At 36.4% G+C, this 18,927-nt stretch overlaps 1 protein-coding gene across 1 annotated transcript; it reads right to left on the bottom strand.

Moving 5' to 3' along the window:
- Nucleotides 1–11,489: 11,489 nt before the first annotated feature.
- On the bottom strand, nucleotides 11,490–17,572 carry LOC122332235 (Parkinson disease protein 7 homolog). Its single transcript, XM_043229526.1, is given in 7 exon segments — nucleotides 11,490–11,937; nucleotides 12,630–12,716; nucleotides 15,834–15,903; nucleotides 16,173–16,226; nucleotides 16,228–16,233; nucleotides 16,513–16,614; nucleotides 17,408–17,572. Coding segments are annotated over 7 exon segments (570 nt in total). The 5' UTR covers nucleotides 17,498–17,572; the 3' UTR covers nucleotides 11,490–11,776.
- Between the last annotated feature and the right edge of the window lie 1,355 nt (nucleotides 17,573–18,927).

An 18,927-nucleotide genomic window follows, 5' to 3' on the forward strand; every position in this document is an offset into this window, starting at 1 on the left:
GCTATGAGATCTTAGCACAACGTTTGACACTATTGACCACAACATTCTCTTGAATAGACTAGAAAACTATGTTGGCATTAGCGGAAGCATGGTTCAAATCATATTTATTTGACCGTTATTAGTTTGTAGCAGTAAAATCGTTTACAAGTGAAATGTGGAGTACCTCAAGGATCAGTACTAGGGCCGTTACTTTTTACACTTTACATGTTGTGTATTTCTTCACAGCCCCATTGATATACACCAAATTGAGTAATTAAAAGAATGCATAGTCGATATAAGAAACTGGATGATGAGTAACTTCTTAATGTTAAATGTAAATGTTAAAAAGCCAAGGTTATTGGACCTAATTATTGGACCTAAAAACCCCACATGTAATAATCTAGAATACGGTCTAACTCTTGATGACTGCTCTGTTAATTCTTCTTCATCGGTTAGGAACCTAGGTGTGCTGTTGGACAGCAATCTTTCCTTCCTCATGTCTCTAGCATCTGTAAAACTGTGTTTTTCCATCACAAAAATATATCCAAATTACAACCTGCTCTCAATGTCAAATGCAGAAATTTATATTTTTTGTGATTATTGTAATGCTTTATTGGGTGGTTGTTCTGCACACTTGATAAACAAACTTCAGCTAGTCCAGAACCCAGCAGCAAGAGACCTTACTAGAACTAGGAACCATATTAGCCCAGTTCTGTCAACACTGCTAATTTAGATTTTCTTTTATTTAATTTATTTTTAGATATTTTACGTTTACATTTCAAAGCAGTGAAGCACTTTAAGCCCCAACACTTTTTCAGTAAGTTACTTTTCTTGTAGAATATGTTTACCAGATTGTTATCATTTACAAGTCAATATTGCCTATATGTACAGCAAGAAAAAAAGGGAACTTGTGTGTTAAATGCGATGCGGTCAAAAGTTTGGATGCACCTAACTTTGGTCCTGGCAATGCTCATCTGGATAGGAAATTTCAACATGATCTCAAAAATAGTCTCACGAGTTAACTCAAGTAAACCTCTCACCTTCTTCTACTTAAATTACATAACATTTTACAATAACTGTTTTGTAACTCAGTTGGTATGAAAACCAACATTAGAAACATTGAGTTCTCATCGGTGCTTGCAAGACCTCTATCAAATCCATTCTACCTTCATAAAGCATTTCATGAACATGCTAATGTGTTTCAGGAAAACACTTCAATGAAATGACCTTCATTTTCAAGGAAAGATGTTCCAAGAAACTCTTGATTTAAACATATGAGGGTGCCTGAATAGGAAAGCCAGAGGACAACTCAGCCATCTGACAGAAATCTGTTCATGAAATAGAATCAATGTGTTTTTTTTATCAGAACCAGAGCTTCCATTATTAAAAGGTCACTCTCAGAAGCCCACAATAAATTGGCAGTGATGATGCAGTGCAGATTAGCAAAAAAAAAAAAAAAGACAGAAACTGATAGCAATGCTTGACCTCGACAGCGCAATCTATATGGTCAAGTTGTTTCTCTCTTAAAAAAGAAAAGGGCAAATGGGTGTGCTATAGTTAGACAATAATGAGGAGAGAAAGAAGTCTTTCCTAATTAGTATACTCAGCTCTTTTTCATTATTCTTTTTTTGACCAATTATGCAATGTACGAACAATAATTGAGTCAAATGAAGTTAGCTATCCGCAAGCTTTGGTCGTAATAAGACAAGTTACTGTTTCCTTTTTTAAATTAGATGTTAACTCTACTGTGAATTCGGCTGAAATGTGGCTCTGGGCAAATGAGGCTGGACATAATTAACATGCTAGTTAGGGGAGAAATAAACATCCAAATGTAGGTCAGTGAAAAATTTACAAGACCCCAAACCCTAATGCAACTGAACCATTTTTACAGTAGATGAACCCTGTTTATCAGTTGATGCCATAGCAGAGCTGTCTAATATAGCCAGGGAACAGGTGGAGGGATGGTCTATATCCTGAATCCCTGGAGTGAAAGGTCTGTCTCACATAGGCCTGTCTAAAATTCTCCAATAAAAGCAGTGGGAACAGAGAAAATGTATTGGCTATGAAGTGTATTTTGGATGAATTCAAACTGCTTATCCAAACAGTCCCATCTTTCATTGTAAACAACAAGTAGTATTGCCTCCCCAGTAACAAGAAAGGCTCTCAAAATTAAGAAAAGGTGTTTCTCCAGGGATGTAAACAGAAAGTTAATTCAGCATTATCTTGTCTTTTAATGTTCTAAAAATGTAACACAAAAATGTTCATACATCATTTATAATACATCACAATTTCTGGTATAAAAAGGTAGTGTATTTTTAATATTTATAATGCAATGCTAATCAACATTTATCTCTCTCTCTCTCTCTCTCACACTGTCTCTCAATATATCTAATATATAAAAAAATATGCTTTCTGCCTCATTCTGTTATATGAAACTAAGTTTGAGTTATTTAAACACTTTACTGATGCTATAAAGATAATTTGTAAAAAAAAAAAAAAAAAAAAGCATGTCAATAAATTATATATTTTTTGGACAACAGTAGGGATACACCAAAAGTTTAAGCTCAGAGTAGGCAGTTTTTTTGGTTTTTTGCACTGTACAGCCCTGACCAAACCAGTTCCAGACGGTAGAAGATATACTCTTCTTCAATATCACGTCACTCTGCATGGCCAACAAACAAAACTATGTCAACAACTAGGCTTTTTTGTTATTATTGCAGGAAAAAAAACTTCAACCAGCATAACAATTTTTTTCTGAAAACAATAATCTGTTTCACCTTCAACTTGAAATACACATTTTGGTCATAGAGTAATCTAATCTCAAATCTTTCAAATCTGTAAAAGGTCTACTTTCATTTGTGTGCACTCACAATATATATTTTTCTTTTTACCAAACCATAATCTGTATGAATCCTTGTAAACTAACTATAATGCATAAAGAAACCTGCACGTCCACTGTGGAGATGACGTCAGTGTTGTCAACTACAGAAAACACTAGTTTATCAATTAATTACTATATTGTTAAAGTAGACTTCTTGCTGTTGTTTCAATAATTCTGCAGTGCACCACACCAAGCTTGAGTGCTGATAGGCAACATGCAATTAAATGGTCATTTTTATGAATTATGGATCAACAGGGCATTGCACACTGCATGATTTCCCTGTATCTTGCTCTCTCATTGGCTGTAGGTCATCACCGAAGAATGTTTCAGTCAGAACTCATTTCACACAGCAGGATTTTGACTCACTGAGAGATACAGATATTTAACAAGGCAAATATTTAACGGCCGCCAGAGACACATCTGCGAACCTCTCACATCATGTCTTTAATAAATCACACTGTGTTATATTGTCACTCACGTGAATGAGCGTATATTTGCCTCAGATTTCAGGCATTTGTCAGCAATTCTGCAAAATCTGTCAGTAAGTGAAAATCAGAGCTAAAATTGTGCAGCGTGTGAATTATCACTGCATCAATTATTCACTTAAAATTTTGTTTGATAAGAAACATTTTTAGTCGAGGGCAGCCCTACCTGAAATTATTTCATCAAATAAAAATTAATAGGTTTCTACAGTTTTCACAGATGCTACCATTTTATAATAAAGTAACATCTGATTATGATTTTATAATAAAAATTGCATCTGCATCCCAACTCAAGATACCTCTATGACTTAAACCACTGTCAAATGTGCATTTCTAAGATACAATAAACCCCTAAAAAAACAACTTGCGTATGAACAAAAATCTGCCATTAGACTTGATAAGAATATTGAAATTTATTATGATGATTATCAAAATTGATAATCATGTCATCAATTTTAATGTGCCAAGACAACATTATCAAAATTGATAATCATCACTGATATTTTTCATGATAATTTTTTGGTTACAGGTTACATAGCCCAGCCCTAGTCCTGCCTCAACTTTCTGTTTAATTAGAAAACACTTCAAGACAAAAAAAGGAAAACCATATTTTCGGAAATAGGCCTAATATGGCATACAAAAGTTTGATTTGTGTCAACAAAGCAAAATTTTTGGCTTGCTTCCTCAAGAGACATGCAACGGTCACAGTTTTTTTTAAGTAGGCAGTCTAAATCTCTTTTATTTGTTCATATTGCTTATGTCAGGATTTAGGGAAATTCCTAAAAAACGTTACACCACCTGGCCAAGTTTGGCGAATGTCCATTTTGGACTTGTAGTCCATACCTACAAAAGATCTGCCATCATGACTGGGTGGTATAAAAGACAAGACACACACAAAGACACATTAACACACACCTGCAATGCAGACAGGTGTGATAAATGCCGCAGGTTATACAGATCTGCAAGTGCACACCTTCTCCCCGGTGGGACTCCCAAACATGACTAATGTGCCAAGACAACAGCTCTGTGTCCGCACCACAGGATGATTAGAGAGAACGGTTAAGGAGTTTTCTCTGTGGAGAACCTAAAATCTACGTGCAGAGCTTCCTCTGTGACTACTTGAAAAACAGTATTCAGAATTCAAGTATTCAGGCTAAAAGTATTCATCAGCCGAAAAAAACTGCTTCAAAGTAAATTAGATTCCCTATAGCTCATCTCAGACTGTCATTCTCTAGCATCCTCACCCAGCAATCTAGAAAAAGACCTTGAGTATCTCCATCCTGCCTTTTTTTATTTATTCTTATTTTGCAGCTCATTTTAAATAGTACAAAGAAAGACACTGATACATTTAATACTTAAATAACTCTTATTTACAGAATTATAAGATGTTGCCATCACAAAATTACGTATAGACTAAGATTCCGCACCTAGAAATTATTAATTAATCACTGCAGAAATTAAATCATAATACAAATAAAATAATAAATAATAATAAATAAGATCAGAGTAAAGAAATGAATGAATTCCATCAATTTTCAGGATGAAATATGAATTAATAAATAAATAAATAAAAATAAATAAATTTAAGAAAAAGTTCATAAGAGTCACTGATTCATGAACCAGACTGAACCACGCCCGACCGAACCGGTTCACAAAAGTCATTTGATTCTTTACAGCACAATCATTATATAGTCAAAGAAACCATAAAAACCCTCAATTTTCTGTTATTCTTTTTTTAAAAAGACAAACTGTTCAGAATTAGAAATGATTCTAAGTTTCCATCCCTACAATAGACTAATCAGGTTAGACTCCATATTGATTTTTAACACAGATGAAAATGAGGCCATGAGGGATAGCCTTTACAATGGCTGCTCAAAGGTACTAGATTGCATACTTTCACAACTTTCAAAACTATTTTATAGATGTTTTATCTGCTGAAAGTTTTTTTTCAGAAAGTATCATTTGTTAAACAATAGCACAATCCATTGAACACTACTTCTATATCACTCAGAGCCTTGTTTTCATTCTTGTATTGCGCTACCCTAACCAAAGTCTACGGATTATTTTAATACTAATGTTTACAGTCAGGTTTGTTTTATACCATGTTGTTTATCAAAATCACAAGATCGGAATTCACCCCTGTGAATACACCAAATTAAAATTCTGCATGGAAGAATTGTTTTTATGACAGCAGTGTACTATGTAGCTATATAACAAAGACAATATTATGCCTTACAAAATTATTTCAATTACTGATGCAGGTAAAACAACAACAACAACAACAAGTGTTATCTCATTCCCCAGGTATCCATAGTACAAAAGTCACTGACATCTTTTACAAAAGAACAAGCTTCAGCCTTCGAAGCTGCCACCTTTTTTGTGTCGTAGCAGCCATTAAAAACTTACTGCACCAAATCCCTGCGACTTGCACCTTCCTCGTGTTCACCAGCCTCGGCCCAGTGCCCAGAGCCAGAGCGACACCATCCACACACAACCTAGCAGGAAAATCCACTTCCTCTCCAGCAGACGCTACTTAAAATGATATGACAGCTCAGAGAAACCATAACACATCCTCATCTTAACAGCATCTACTATAAATAAGCCATAATAAACACGTAGCATCAATGTCGGACTGTGTAGCATAAAGCCAGCATTTGTGGGCAACAGATGGGCACTGCAGCAGGTGAGAGCAAGAAGCTCGTATTCAGCCATCAAATTTCACAGACATCCGCTCCTTTCAACTGTTTAATGTTATTATGATGCCTAATGCTAATTCACCCAGACAAAGCATGCATTAAATCTTAACTCCCTGTGCTATACAGTATGCAGATATATCTCTCAATGCAGCAAGCGAATGCCGAGACGGGAAACACAAGCAGACAGAAAGACAGGTTTCCCTGCAAGGTACATATACACATATGCGCTCACGCCTGGGTGTGAAGCAGGATGAGATGGAGAGAAAAGCAAAAGAGAGCTTGCCTTGTTGCTTGACTACCCACCTCTGCCGATGCCTGCTTGCAGTGTTTCCTGCTCGGCGAGGCTGAAGAAGAGTTGGGTGGGTGCAGCCAGATTGCCTCCGCCGAGCGTCAGAAACGGCGGCGCGAGAGAGAGAGAGAGAGAGAGGGAGGGGAAGATGAGACGGGAATGGTGAGTGGGTTTATCCTCCACGCTACCCTGTGAATGTGTGTGCCTGTATGGCTGAGCGCATGAGTGTGTACGCGCACGAGAGGGGGTGGATGGGAAATGGAGAGAGAGAGACAGAGGCTGCGTTGTAAGTGCAAGCGAGTCTCCCGAGACAATGCCAGTGAACGGAGACACAGTGCGTTAAATGCAGGGTCCCTCCCCCTTACATCACAATAACAGAAAGCTCTGCACAGTCAGCGCAACATATAACCATATGGAGGAACAACGGGTGCAAGAAGGAACAGGAGATAAGTGCAAGAAAAGGAGACACACAAACAAATGTAAGCTAGCGTGTTCAAAATTTGTTCAGAAACATCCACTGCAAAGATTTCAAAGGTAAAGTGTTATGGAAAGTCTCTATACGTATTTCTTCTGCATTATGTTGGGCGATACAACTGCTGAGTCAAAGGACACACTGCAGGTGTGTGGTGAAATACACCGGCCTCTCTTATAAGAAAACATCAAATCGCATTTGCAATGCATTTAGCTTCCTGAAACAGATCTACATCCTTTTCTGTGGGAAATAATATATAGCAGGAGTTGCTTTTTAATGTCATCAGGATTTGACTGGACGCCAATAGGATGCAAGTGAAGAAAATTAAATGAAGTTTTAAAAGCATTTCAACACAAAACCTCTTATGAAAATTGCCTGCATCAAATGCACTATAGATCACCTCATTTGCACAGATTGTATTAGTACATGTGAGATGTTTGGCCACAGCTTTGGGGACTGCAGCAATTCTAGCATTGCATTACTGTCACTGCTATTTGGCTTACATCCAGCCATACGACTGCAGATCTGTTCCCTTCCTTGCAGCATGGAGACCACAAGGAAACGCCTCTACATTTAGCCTGCATAAAGTACTGTCCTAAGTGGTGCATTTACTTTGAGTGCTAAATAGGATACAGAACAGTGTAAGAATAAAACACTTTCCTGAAGACCAATGGAGTCTATTAAACATTTACAAATTTGTGTGTGTGTGTGTGTGTATATACACACACATTTATATTTAGTCATTTAGCAGGCACTTTTACCCAATGGAATGAGGACAACAGAAGCAATCAACGCCAACAAAAGATCAATAATAAGTATAATATATATATATATATATATATATATATATATATATATATATATATATATATATATATATATATATAATGCACATATCTTAACCTTATTTTGCTTTTTTCTATCACGCAAAGAGAGAAGTCAGATCAAGATCATCTCGTTTAGACTGTCACCCCAAATCAGATTATGTGCAAATCAGTTTCGAGCTACATTCGTATGTGGTTTGGAATCCTATTCAAAATTGCAAATCTGGAAATCCATTTCGGTCTGACCATTCAGATTGGATTTGGCCTATTTTTTTTCCCATGCTTTCATGATACCTAAAACATAAGACAATATACTACTAGTATATGCACCTTTATGGCAAACAGAGAGCAGTGCAGAATAAAGCCAAACATTCCAGCTTCCTGCGTTTCTACCACTGCCTCATAAAATTAAATCCAAGATAATAATAATCCAGCACGTTGGTAACATGTTGTCATGATGTATGGAGAAAAATCCTGGAAGTTTAACTGAATAAACAAATTCATGAACATCTTGGATTGCATTGGCGAGTGAATTATCAGGAGATATTTATTCTGGAAGTGAAACTGACAGGTTTCTAATTAACCCCTGTGACTGAAAATGTCAGGGAGACAAAATATGACAAATTACAACAATCATCTATAATATTTCAGAAAATACTGGAGGTTTGTGTCACACCAGAAAGTTCCAAGGACATTAAAATCATTCCAAGGAAAGGTTCAAGGTCACTTACACTAAATGAACAAAGTAATACAATTTTGAAAAAGAAACAAAGAAAATCGAACTTGTTCTGAAACAGTACAAAATGTTTTCTATTCACTATTCCATTTCTGACATTAAGAACCGTAAAACTATTTTGTGTGCAATATAAACCTAAACTGAAACCTAACGTTTTCATTCCATTTGGTATTCTAAGTGCTGACTTCATTCTAACCAACGGATATGGTTTAAAAGGGAAGATCCAATCAGGGAAGTCACTGAAGAGTTTCATAATTGCATCATTTAACCAATGACTCAGTCTGGCTAATAGTGCCACTCCTTGCCAGAGTCCAGCCGCCAGCTCTCTACTGTATAACTCCTCAAGCAGGAAAATGTGCTGCAAAATATGCCAATATTGTAGAAATGTCTTTGAGGAAAAGAGGAGGAAGTCATTGCCCATCCTTTCTAGCATCACTGAAAATGATTCAGTGTTACAGGACTAGCATTTTCTAATTACAAAGTCTGAAACTACTTTTGCATTCTTCAAGGTATGGTAGCACAATTATGGCAAAAATAATAATCATGACTAATTCCGTCATGACTGAGGTCATGATTACTTAACGTGATTACTTATTGACCTTAAATATTCTGCATTTATTGTAAAAACAGAATTAATATACAGTCTACTTCACGCATGCATACTTGCATGGATTTAAAACACAGAACGAAACAAGACATTGTTGGAAGCCAAAATCATAATAAAAACATTCAAAAATAAATACAAATTCACAGCTCTAGTCAAATTCACACTATTACTTATATATATATATATATATATATATATATATATATATATATATATATATATATAGTGGTACCAGCAATGCTGCATTTGTGAGTAAGAATGCTACTCTTTTGTTTGAATGACTCCTGGCAGTACTCTAGTCCCAAATGCAGCTTGTTAAAAGATGAGTAAGACAGTGGTTTCTATTTATACACTGGTTTGCAGCGCTGCAGCGGAACGTAGCAGAGGCCAGGAAAAAAAAAAAAAAAATCAAGATGTGCTTGCATGCAGCCTGTGAGAAGAATTTGTGCCTTTTTACTTCACCTTCCTCTTCCTGCACTCGAGCTGAACAGCACATTCACACGTGGCTTGAGGGGCGGTCTCAAATAACTGCAGCCCATTTGAAGTGTGAAAACGATGGAAGCCAACTTCAAATATTTCTTGACAAAGCAAGTGCATTTCTCAGACGGCCAAAGGAAGTCACCCAGATGGTTTCAGTGATTGCTGTGCATATTTAACTTTTAGATACCCATTAGAACAATTTTATACAGCATTCTATCACCTACTGCAGCAAAGGTTACATGATAAAAGGAGTTCACTCAAAAAGGAACATTTATGAATCATTTCAGCTTCAAACCATCCAAGGTATAAATTAATTTGTTTTTCCATCTTATCAAATTTGGAGAAATGTAGCATTGCATCACTTGTTCACTAATGGATTGGTTCTGTCAGAATTATGTCCAAACAGCTGATAAAAACATCTCAATAATTCACAATTAATCAACAACACTCCAGTCCATCAACTAACATCTTAAAACGGAAAAAGCTGCATAACAAATCACTTATTTATGTTTAATATTAAAACGTTGCTTCTGTCTAAATTAGTACACTATCCATAATACAGCTTCTTTCAGTGAAAAGACCTACCTTGTGTCAATCAGGAGAGAAATATGTGCATATCAAGCACTGTTCACAAATGAAAACAACCAGAAAAAATTGCATTGAATTCTGATGCGACAAAAAGGGAATGGGCTTTTTCCACTGGAGGAAGAGGTGCTATGGATTATGGACTATTATAGTCTATGTAACTTCAAGGAATGCATTTGAAAGCAATGTATGATGCTTTATATATAAATTAAGTGTCCTAGAAATGTCCACATATTTTCTAACAAGCTTTAAAATTGTACCTGTATAACCATAATTTTTCTACATAAATACCATACCACAGTGGTTATTTTAGCCTGTCACAAAAGGTCACAAAATACATGTTTTTACATTATGCGATTAAAATTTTTTTGTTTTTCAATAGTAACAGTAACAGTGTTTTGGTGTAAACTATTTTAAGCAAGGGAAATACCGTTAAAGAGTCATGAATAGGATATCCTGCAAAACTTCTCTAAGTTACTTACCAAGTGTAAAATGTCTTTAAAAGGATGCAGAACACATCTCTGACATTTTATTTTGTTTATTTTCAATACTAATCTAAAGATGCTGACTCCCAGAGCTTTGTAAAGTTAACATTAAAGCTCTGAAACAAACTAGCTAGCAAAACGCGAAACAAATTAATTGTGAATATAATTTCCTAACTTGTAAGCTGCATTATAACGGCAGTGATGTTATATGATATACTCTGCGATTTATCTCTGCAGCACACGTCTTTGATTTATTGAATAATAGCTAATTAGAATATAAAATATAGTATTCTTACCCTGCAGCAGGATAAGAGCTCATCAAATACAAGTCTCCTTTCTTCACCACTTAAACTGTGTTTAGTGTGATGTCGCGCTTCCCTTCAGTCAGAGGAAAGTCGGTCAAAGCAGCACCCGATGACTTTTTTTTGCCGCTTTTCACTCTCGCCACGCGCTACAGAAGGCACGCTAGCTCTGCGCAGGGACGCTCCTATTGGCTGGCTGAGGAGCACCGAGTCATGACAGCGGCGTTTGATTGGTTGGCTTCGCAGTACGTCACTAGAAATATGTTTCAAGCGTCCAATAGTTATGTAGACATTCTTAATAATCTATTTTCAAGCCATAGTTTTTTTGTGAATGCATTTGTGTTAGTTTTTTAAAATTAGTTATGTAAGAGTTATCTCTAAAAAATATACATTTATATATCATATTCTCATTTTCAGTACATTGTTATTTTTTATCATACTTGGACGCATTTTTTATACACAAACACATATTTAGGGGGTAAGAAGAACCCGCTAATATTGATTTTTTAGTAAAATATACAGCCTATGTTTTGAATAAAAAAGGGGAAAATTATTAAATTAAATGTTGCCTTAAAATTATTAATTATAATGCTCCTTTTCCTTTCAGTTCATGCCATAAAATGCTCTGTATTCATCAGTTCATGTTAAATACAAGTTATTAAACGACGTTATAAGTGCACTATGACTTTATTCTGGTACACAAAAGTTAATAAGTGCAGAGCAAGAGAACTGGGAATCAGACGTCACAGAAAGCCATAAAAAGGCATTTTAGATTATCAACTGCCAGTCCGCAGCAACTCTTTTCAAACATATATTTAAAGTAACTTCATTAAATAGTCATATTCCTACACATCAGAAAATCATATGCAAGAAAAAACTCTAAACCAATTAAATTCAACTCCCTTTCAGATTGGCAAAGCAGTACAATTGTAAATGTAAGATCTTCACAGTTTGATGATCAGTCTTTCAAGATAAGTGGAGCTTTGACTTGGCCAGCAACCTCTGCACCCAAAAGCTCCTCCACTATAGTCAGGGCAAACTCAAAGCTGGTTCCTGGCCCTCTGCTGGTGATCACGTTACCATCCTTCTGAACACGAGCCTCTGAATATTTATAATGATCTGGGGGAAAGAATACAAAATAATTCATAAGGCTAAAGATATCCCCACACTCAACAGTCAACCCTAGTTTAAAAAGAACAATACAGTGTAGCTTTATTATGTAATTAATTACTCCTTTGCTGTTTGCACTAGTCTGCACACTTTGCACTATGTGTCTAAGACACTATCTTAGCTCAGTATGTGAGTTTTTTTGTATTGTGTTGTGACTATGTAGCACCAGGTCCTGTAGAAACATTGTCTCTTTTCACTATGTACTGCACAGCTATATGTAGTTGAAATGACAATAAAAAGCAACTTGACTTGATTTGACTAATTATCCTGAATGACTTTCAACATATCTAGAAATACAGTACATGCATATCCATTGCGCTGTGTTCAATGAAATGCAAAAGTAATGTCCACAATTTGTATGTAAAAAGATGCAGGAAGACGGCTAGTATGTGTTTTCAATCTGATTTGAAGCAAGTGAACGTGCACATTAACCTGATCACTTTGTTTAATGTTCATCTGAACAATATGTTTGAATTCATCAATTAGGATGATTTAGTTCCAATGGAAACAAAAATTATCCAGGTCAACACAGCTATTGTGTACCCTCCGTTAGATCACAGCATGCCCCTCAAGTATGCAAGTTTCCATCACTGACATTAAAGGCCTTTGCAAAAAATTGTAGGTATATGCAGAGACATTACCACCAGCCATCATCTTGTCCTTGGCACCTGGATGGGTGGTAACTGTGCTGCCATATGCGATACCGTGAGCCAAGAGAGCCGTTGGGCCTGCAACAAGTCCGAAAATTACAGACGGTTAGAATTACACTTTATTTCACCATCTAAAATTAAAACAAAAGTTGTGTGTGTGGGGATCCTGTGATTCTCTTATTTGTGCTGTTGGCAAAGCTACTTAGATAAAGGATCTTGAACAAACCTGTATTGTGTGTAAAACTCAGAATAAACCTAGTTATTTTAATATAAAACTCTTGCTGAAGTCACACTGTGCATGATTCAGCGGTAGTGCCTTGGAAGGGGTAAAGTGACTTTTACATAGCGTAAATCATATCTCTATCAGCCAAACATCAATATGGTGTTATCTAAAATAAACCCCTGTATGAAATTTCCATCTAATTCTGAGATCTGCATTGGAAGAAGGAACGGAAGAAAGTAAAAATAGGGATCTAAAAATAACAGGGTTTTGCTGCATTATCACTGACAGTGCCCTGGCTCAGCACTGAGCTCATCTGAACATTAATGAAAAGAGAGCTCTTAACTATTGATTGTGCACCCTGGCAGACGCCCAGTGCGGTCTAGTGATTACACTTTCTCTGGCTTGACGTTTACCGACCGATCTAATCCTTGCATCTACTGTTACGTCTTACTTATAAAAAGCTTTGTCCACAAAGGAAATAAAAGAAAGGTAAGAATAAAGGGCCTTTACGTCCTAATCAGTCTTTTGTTCCAGAACATTTAACAGTGATATATAATTTAAGTAAATATGTCTTTAAATATCACATTGGTTAAAAATTTTCATTCATCTCTTCATGCATATTCTATTGAAAAAGGAAGTAAAAATACTGTGCTCAAATAAATAATAATAATAAATCAAAAAAGGGGGGTATTATTATTATTATTCTGATCATTATTATTGCAATTAGCCTTAGGTTGTCATAACCATTCACAAACATGGTCTTCTTGTGGAATTAGATAAAAGAAGACATTGGACAAAAAAAGGTATATACCTCTGGTCAGCGGTTGTAATTAATGAATCTAACTTAAGTATTAATGAGTAATATTATAGTTTTTATTTTAGCCTTTACTGTGATAGGACAGATCGACAGAGAGAGAAAGAATCCGAAAAGGTCATCGAGTTTAGATTCAAACAGGGGACGTCCAACGCTCAACAGCACTATGAGATTTTAAATATATGCGTATATATATATATATATATGTGTGTGTGTGCGTGTGTGTGTGTGTGTGTCTACAAGTAAATATTTTCGAAATATATACAGTGGGTATGGAAAGTTTTCAGACCCCCTTAAATTTTTGTTATATTGCAGCCATTTGCTAAAATCATTCAAGTTCATTTTTCCCCTCAGTGTACACACAGCACCCCATATTGACAAAAAAGAATTGTTGCAGATTTATTAAAAAAGAAAAAACTGAAATATTACATGGTCCCAAGTATTCAGACCCTTTGCTCAGTATTCATCTTTCCCTCGATTTCAACCAGTCATCCTGTCACTGCAGCTAAAAAACACCCCTACAGCATGATGCTGCCACCACCATGCTTGACTGTTGGGACTGTATTGGACAGGTAATGAGCAGTGCCTGGTTTTCTCCACACATACCACATAACGCTTAGAATTAAGGCCAAAAAGTTCTATCTTGGTCTCATCAGACCAGAGAATCTTATTTCTCACCATCTTGGAGTCTTGCACTCAGGAGGCCACTCTGCCATAAAGCCGCAGTGATGGTTCACTTTCTACAACTTTCTCCCATCTCCCAACTGCATCTCTGGAGCTCAGCCACAGTGATCTTTGGGTTCTTCTTCAACTGTCTCACCAAGGCTCTTCTCCCCCGATAGCTCAGTTTGGCCGGACAGCCAGCTCTAGGAAGGGTTTTGGTCGTCCCAAACGTCTTCCATTTAAGGATTATGGAGGACACTGTCCTCTTAGGGACCTTAAGTGCAGCAGAATTTTTTTTGTAACCTTGGTCAGATCTGTGCCTTGCCACAATTTCGTCTCTGAGCTCTTCAGGCAGTTCCTTTGACCTCATGATTCTCATTTGCTCTGACATGCACTGTGAGCTGTAAGGTCTTTTATAGAGAGGTGTGTGGCTTTCCTAATCAAGTCCAATTAGTATATTCAAACACCGGTCTCAAATGAAGGTGTAGAATCATTTCAAGGATGATCAGAACAGCACCGGAGTTAAATATATGAGTGTCACAGCAAAGGATGTGAATACTTAGGACTATGTGATATTTCAGTTTTTCTTTTTTAATAAATCTCCAAAAATGTCAACAATTCTGTTTTTTTCCTATGAATTTGGGTGCTGTGTGTACATTAATGAGGAAACTTGAATGATTTATTTACTTATATGGTTTTAGTTAACTGGAATAATCCTGAATGCCACATTGATTTCACAGATGTCAAAAACTTTAGTCCGTTAACTTTTAGAAGTACACCAACATATGCATCTGCAAAGCTAATTAGACATGCGGAAGGGTTGAGTTTGCAAGTGTAACTACCCAAAAAATTACAGATGCTAATTTATTTTTGACAATCTGATTATTCTGAATCTACGCCACAGACTCTGTTTTCAAGGTACTCCACAGCACTAAAAGAAGCCATTTCCTGTTCATTAGAGATCCCTATGGGGACATCTGCCGTTTTCTGGGACGCCTTCCACTCTCCTCTGCTCTCTACGGCCACATGGGCTCACTGTCCTCATTCAACACGTCCTTCACGAGCCCTTGAACGGCAAATCTGATAGCACACATCACTGTGTTCAATACGCCCACAAATGAAGACAGACGTGCTTAATACTGGCAATTATTACAACTCATTATCCTCATAATTTGTATTTCAGATTTGTAGTTTTACAGATCTGCAGTCATAATTACAATCCATTGAGCCATGAGCATCATATTGACATGCCACACATTGGAAAGAAACCTTCCAGAAATATCCAGACGGTTCAGGTGTACAAACGGGGGCAAAGGCCCGCTGGGGAAAAAATTACCAAAGGCCCTCTGGGAAATTCTTACTGGAGGAAAAAGGTAATATACGGCTTCTCTTGCTGACATTTTGCCTAATGGATCAGCGCAGAAAGAGTTGAAATAAATGCTGTTTATCCAGGGAAAGGTTAATGTGTGCACAGAGGTCATGATATGAAGATTACCTGCACAGATTGCAGCGATCAGACCCTTCCTGCTCTCCTGGTCCTTCAACACCTCTTTCACAGTGGGAGACTACAACACACACACACACACACACATATATAACATGCCATTACTGAAATCACTGTCACACTAGCACAACACCTCTTCAATTTACATAATTATGCAATGTTTGCATTCCACAATACAACCGCATTTCTAACCTCAGCAGATGACGCAAAGATGTTTTCTATTTATTTGAAGGATGCAGCATAATATTATGCAAGATGCTCATGGCGTGAGGGCTTTCCTATGGAATCCATTCAACTGTAAAACACTCATAATTAAAGCAAAGTCATTACCTCAGAAAGGTTCTGAGCTCCAAGCAAACCTCCAGGCAAAAGCACGACATCATCACGGACCCTGTCAAGAAAATGACATTCATCTACATTAAGCTGGGGTGTTTTGGTTATGTTTGACAATCAAGATTGTTTCCTTCCTATAGCTGATATGCATATGATGGTATTAAGTTTTTGGGTGTGATTAATTGAACATCTTTATAGAAGTCTAGCTTCATGGAGTTTTACTGGCAATGCATTATTTGACCAGTGGATGGAGACAGCACTCAATTCACCTATGAGCTTCAACTTCATTCAGCACTAATTAGATTATTAAATTATGAGGAGCTGGTTAAAGCCAAACCTGTTTGCGGGCGTCCTCTAGGCTGGAATCTGGGCAGATCATGACATCACGGCTGCACTGCACTGGCTCTTTACCCACCAGACCTGCCACTGTAACAGCAATCTATAGGAGAGAGGAAAAAAAACATATATGCATATGTATATGTACACATATGTACACATACATATATATAAACACACATACATATACATATACATACATACACGTATATGTGTGTGTATGCATGTATGTATACAAATATATGTATGCATGCATGTATACAAATATAAGCTTTTCTTAAGAGTTACAAATAGCACGAGAGAAGTTTTTTTGTTTGTTTGTTTGTTTACATTTTTCATCAGACCATAGGGCACATTAATACATCAACATCTACCTACCTTTCTATCTATTCATTTCACAATAGTTCTTGAGCAGCAAATATTTAGAATAAAAACTTTTTTTCTGAATATTTGCTGCTCAAGAACAATTTCTTATTGTTATGAAGTTTAAGGATTCTATGGTGAATAGAAGAACAAAAAGAGCACATATTTTAAGTACTTTTTTGTTTTGTTTTTGCAATTTGTCGCCACTTTTGAACAATTTAAGGCATCCTTAAATAAAACAGCTAAATAAAAGCAAAAAGTTCTTTTAAAAAAAACTACGTATGCGATCTCTAATTATGTAATGTCAGTTCAGTCCAGTTCACTCTGCAAACTTTGGCATTTACACACTGGCAGTTCAGAGTCTGGCAGCTGTATGTTACCATATACCATTGCATATTCAACAGACACTGGTCACTGGTCACTGCACTCACTTTACAAAGACAAATGCACAAATTCACATAATGTATAATACGGCCCGCGCACATAACTAGCGGCAGTGTATTTGTTCCACCACTCAGTTGTTCTGTACAGACCCCCGCTCTGCGCATGACATCCACCGGGATCACCGTCTCCATTTCCTCCGCGCCCTTCGCTAGAATCACTAGAGCTCTTTTACCAGCCATGACTGCGAGTCTGAGGCCTGTGACTGTCTGCAGCGAGATCCACCCTCACTCAGACGCAACACATTTATTATGAAAGGCGTTTCCGGGTCTTGTCTCTGGGGATCTGCCAGGCAAAATAAAAGTCTTCTTTTCAGTTATTATTGTCAGTAATTTAATTTATTATATTCCTATGTGTTATCCTGTACTTTGTATTATTGTTAAAATAAAATCATGTGATATCTGTCGATATCTGAAGTGTGAAAACGAATTTACTAATCTCATCACAGAGATTAAAAATTTACACCCAACAGAAAATATCTTTAAATATATAATATACACTACAGATGTATTTTCCGTTATGAAAATGAAACTACAGCAAATACATTAATTATACATAAATGGAATTATTCCTTATGTAATTCCTTCACATCTGTTTTATCTGTGTGTATTCCCTAATATATATGGATATATAATGTGGTTGTATGCGGTTACAAGTGGTTTTTAAAGCCAAATTATTAAGTAATGGTACTGTAGATGTTTGAACACTTGTTTGATACAAACGGTTTCTTTTTTTGCAAACAGCCCCCAGAGACTAAAGTGCATGTATTTTGAAACTGCTATTATCCTAAATTGTTGCATAAAGACCTCTCCTTATTTGTTATTGAGAATACTGATAAAGATTTTTTCCTATACTATTGGATTTTTCTTTCTAATTTATTTAAAAATCTCCTTATCTTGATGACAAAATGTTATTTCTCATATCATGTTTTGCATGTTTTTTTGTTTGCTTGTTTGTTTGTTTGTTTGTTTTTATTGTAACTGCTTTTTATTTGTTGATATAATGTTTGTAAGAAAATACAAATAATTTTTTTGAAAATGCAACTTTTCGGCCACTAGAGGACGATATAGACCACTGAATTGTACTTTCAGGCATAGTATTGGTAACTGGCTCGTTGATGGGCCTGAAACAGCGTTCAGTGTCATCATCTATGAGCAACAAAAATGTTGACACTGGAGGCAAATTTCCAGTAATTTCAAAGGAAATTTTATATTTAATGTGCTCATTTTAATGAGATGAAGGAATAGAAGATGAAGGATTTTTTTTATGAATTTATACAAATAAATTCTCAAGCTGTTGCAGTAAAGCATCTAGAGTTTTCCATTCTCAGCCATCTCTCTCAGGTTTGCACATCTCTGATACTAAACGCGTTGGTCCAGAATGCACTGCAGCAATGGACGATACACACAGCATAGGTCCTGGCAGTGGTTCGTTTGTTGCGTGCCTGTGTGCAAATCCAGCAGGCAGCGGTGATTACCAACATATGCACCTGGGATCAACTGAGCTCACCCTACATAGCTTATATTGCCTTTATTTAATTATTTCCCCAACTCTTTACTCCAGAAGCTTGTAGTATGCCTGTGTTGTAAATACAAAACAGCAATTAAAGTTG

Source organism: Puntigrus tetrazona, unplaced genomic scaffold, assembly GCF_018831695.1.
Source record: "Puntigrus tetrazona isolate hp1 unplaced genomic scaffold, ASM1883169v1 S000000007, whole genome shotgun sequence".
Classification (NCBI taxonomy): Eukaryota; Metazoa; Chordata; class Actinopteri; order Cypriniformes; family Cyprinidae; genus Puntigrus; species Puntigrus tetrazona.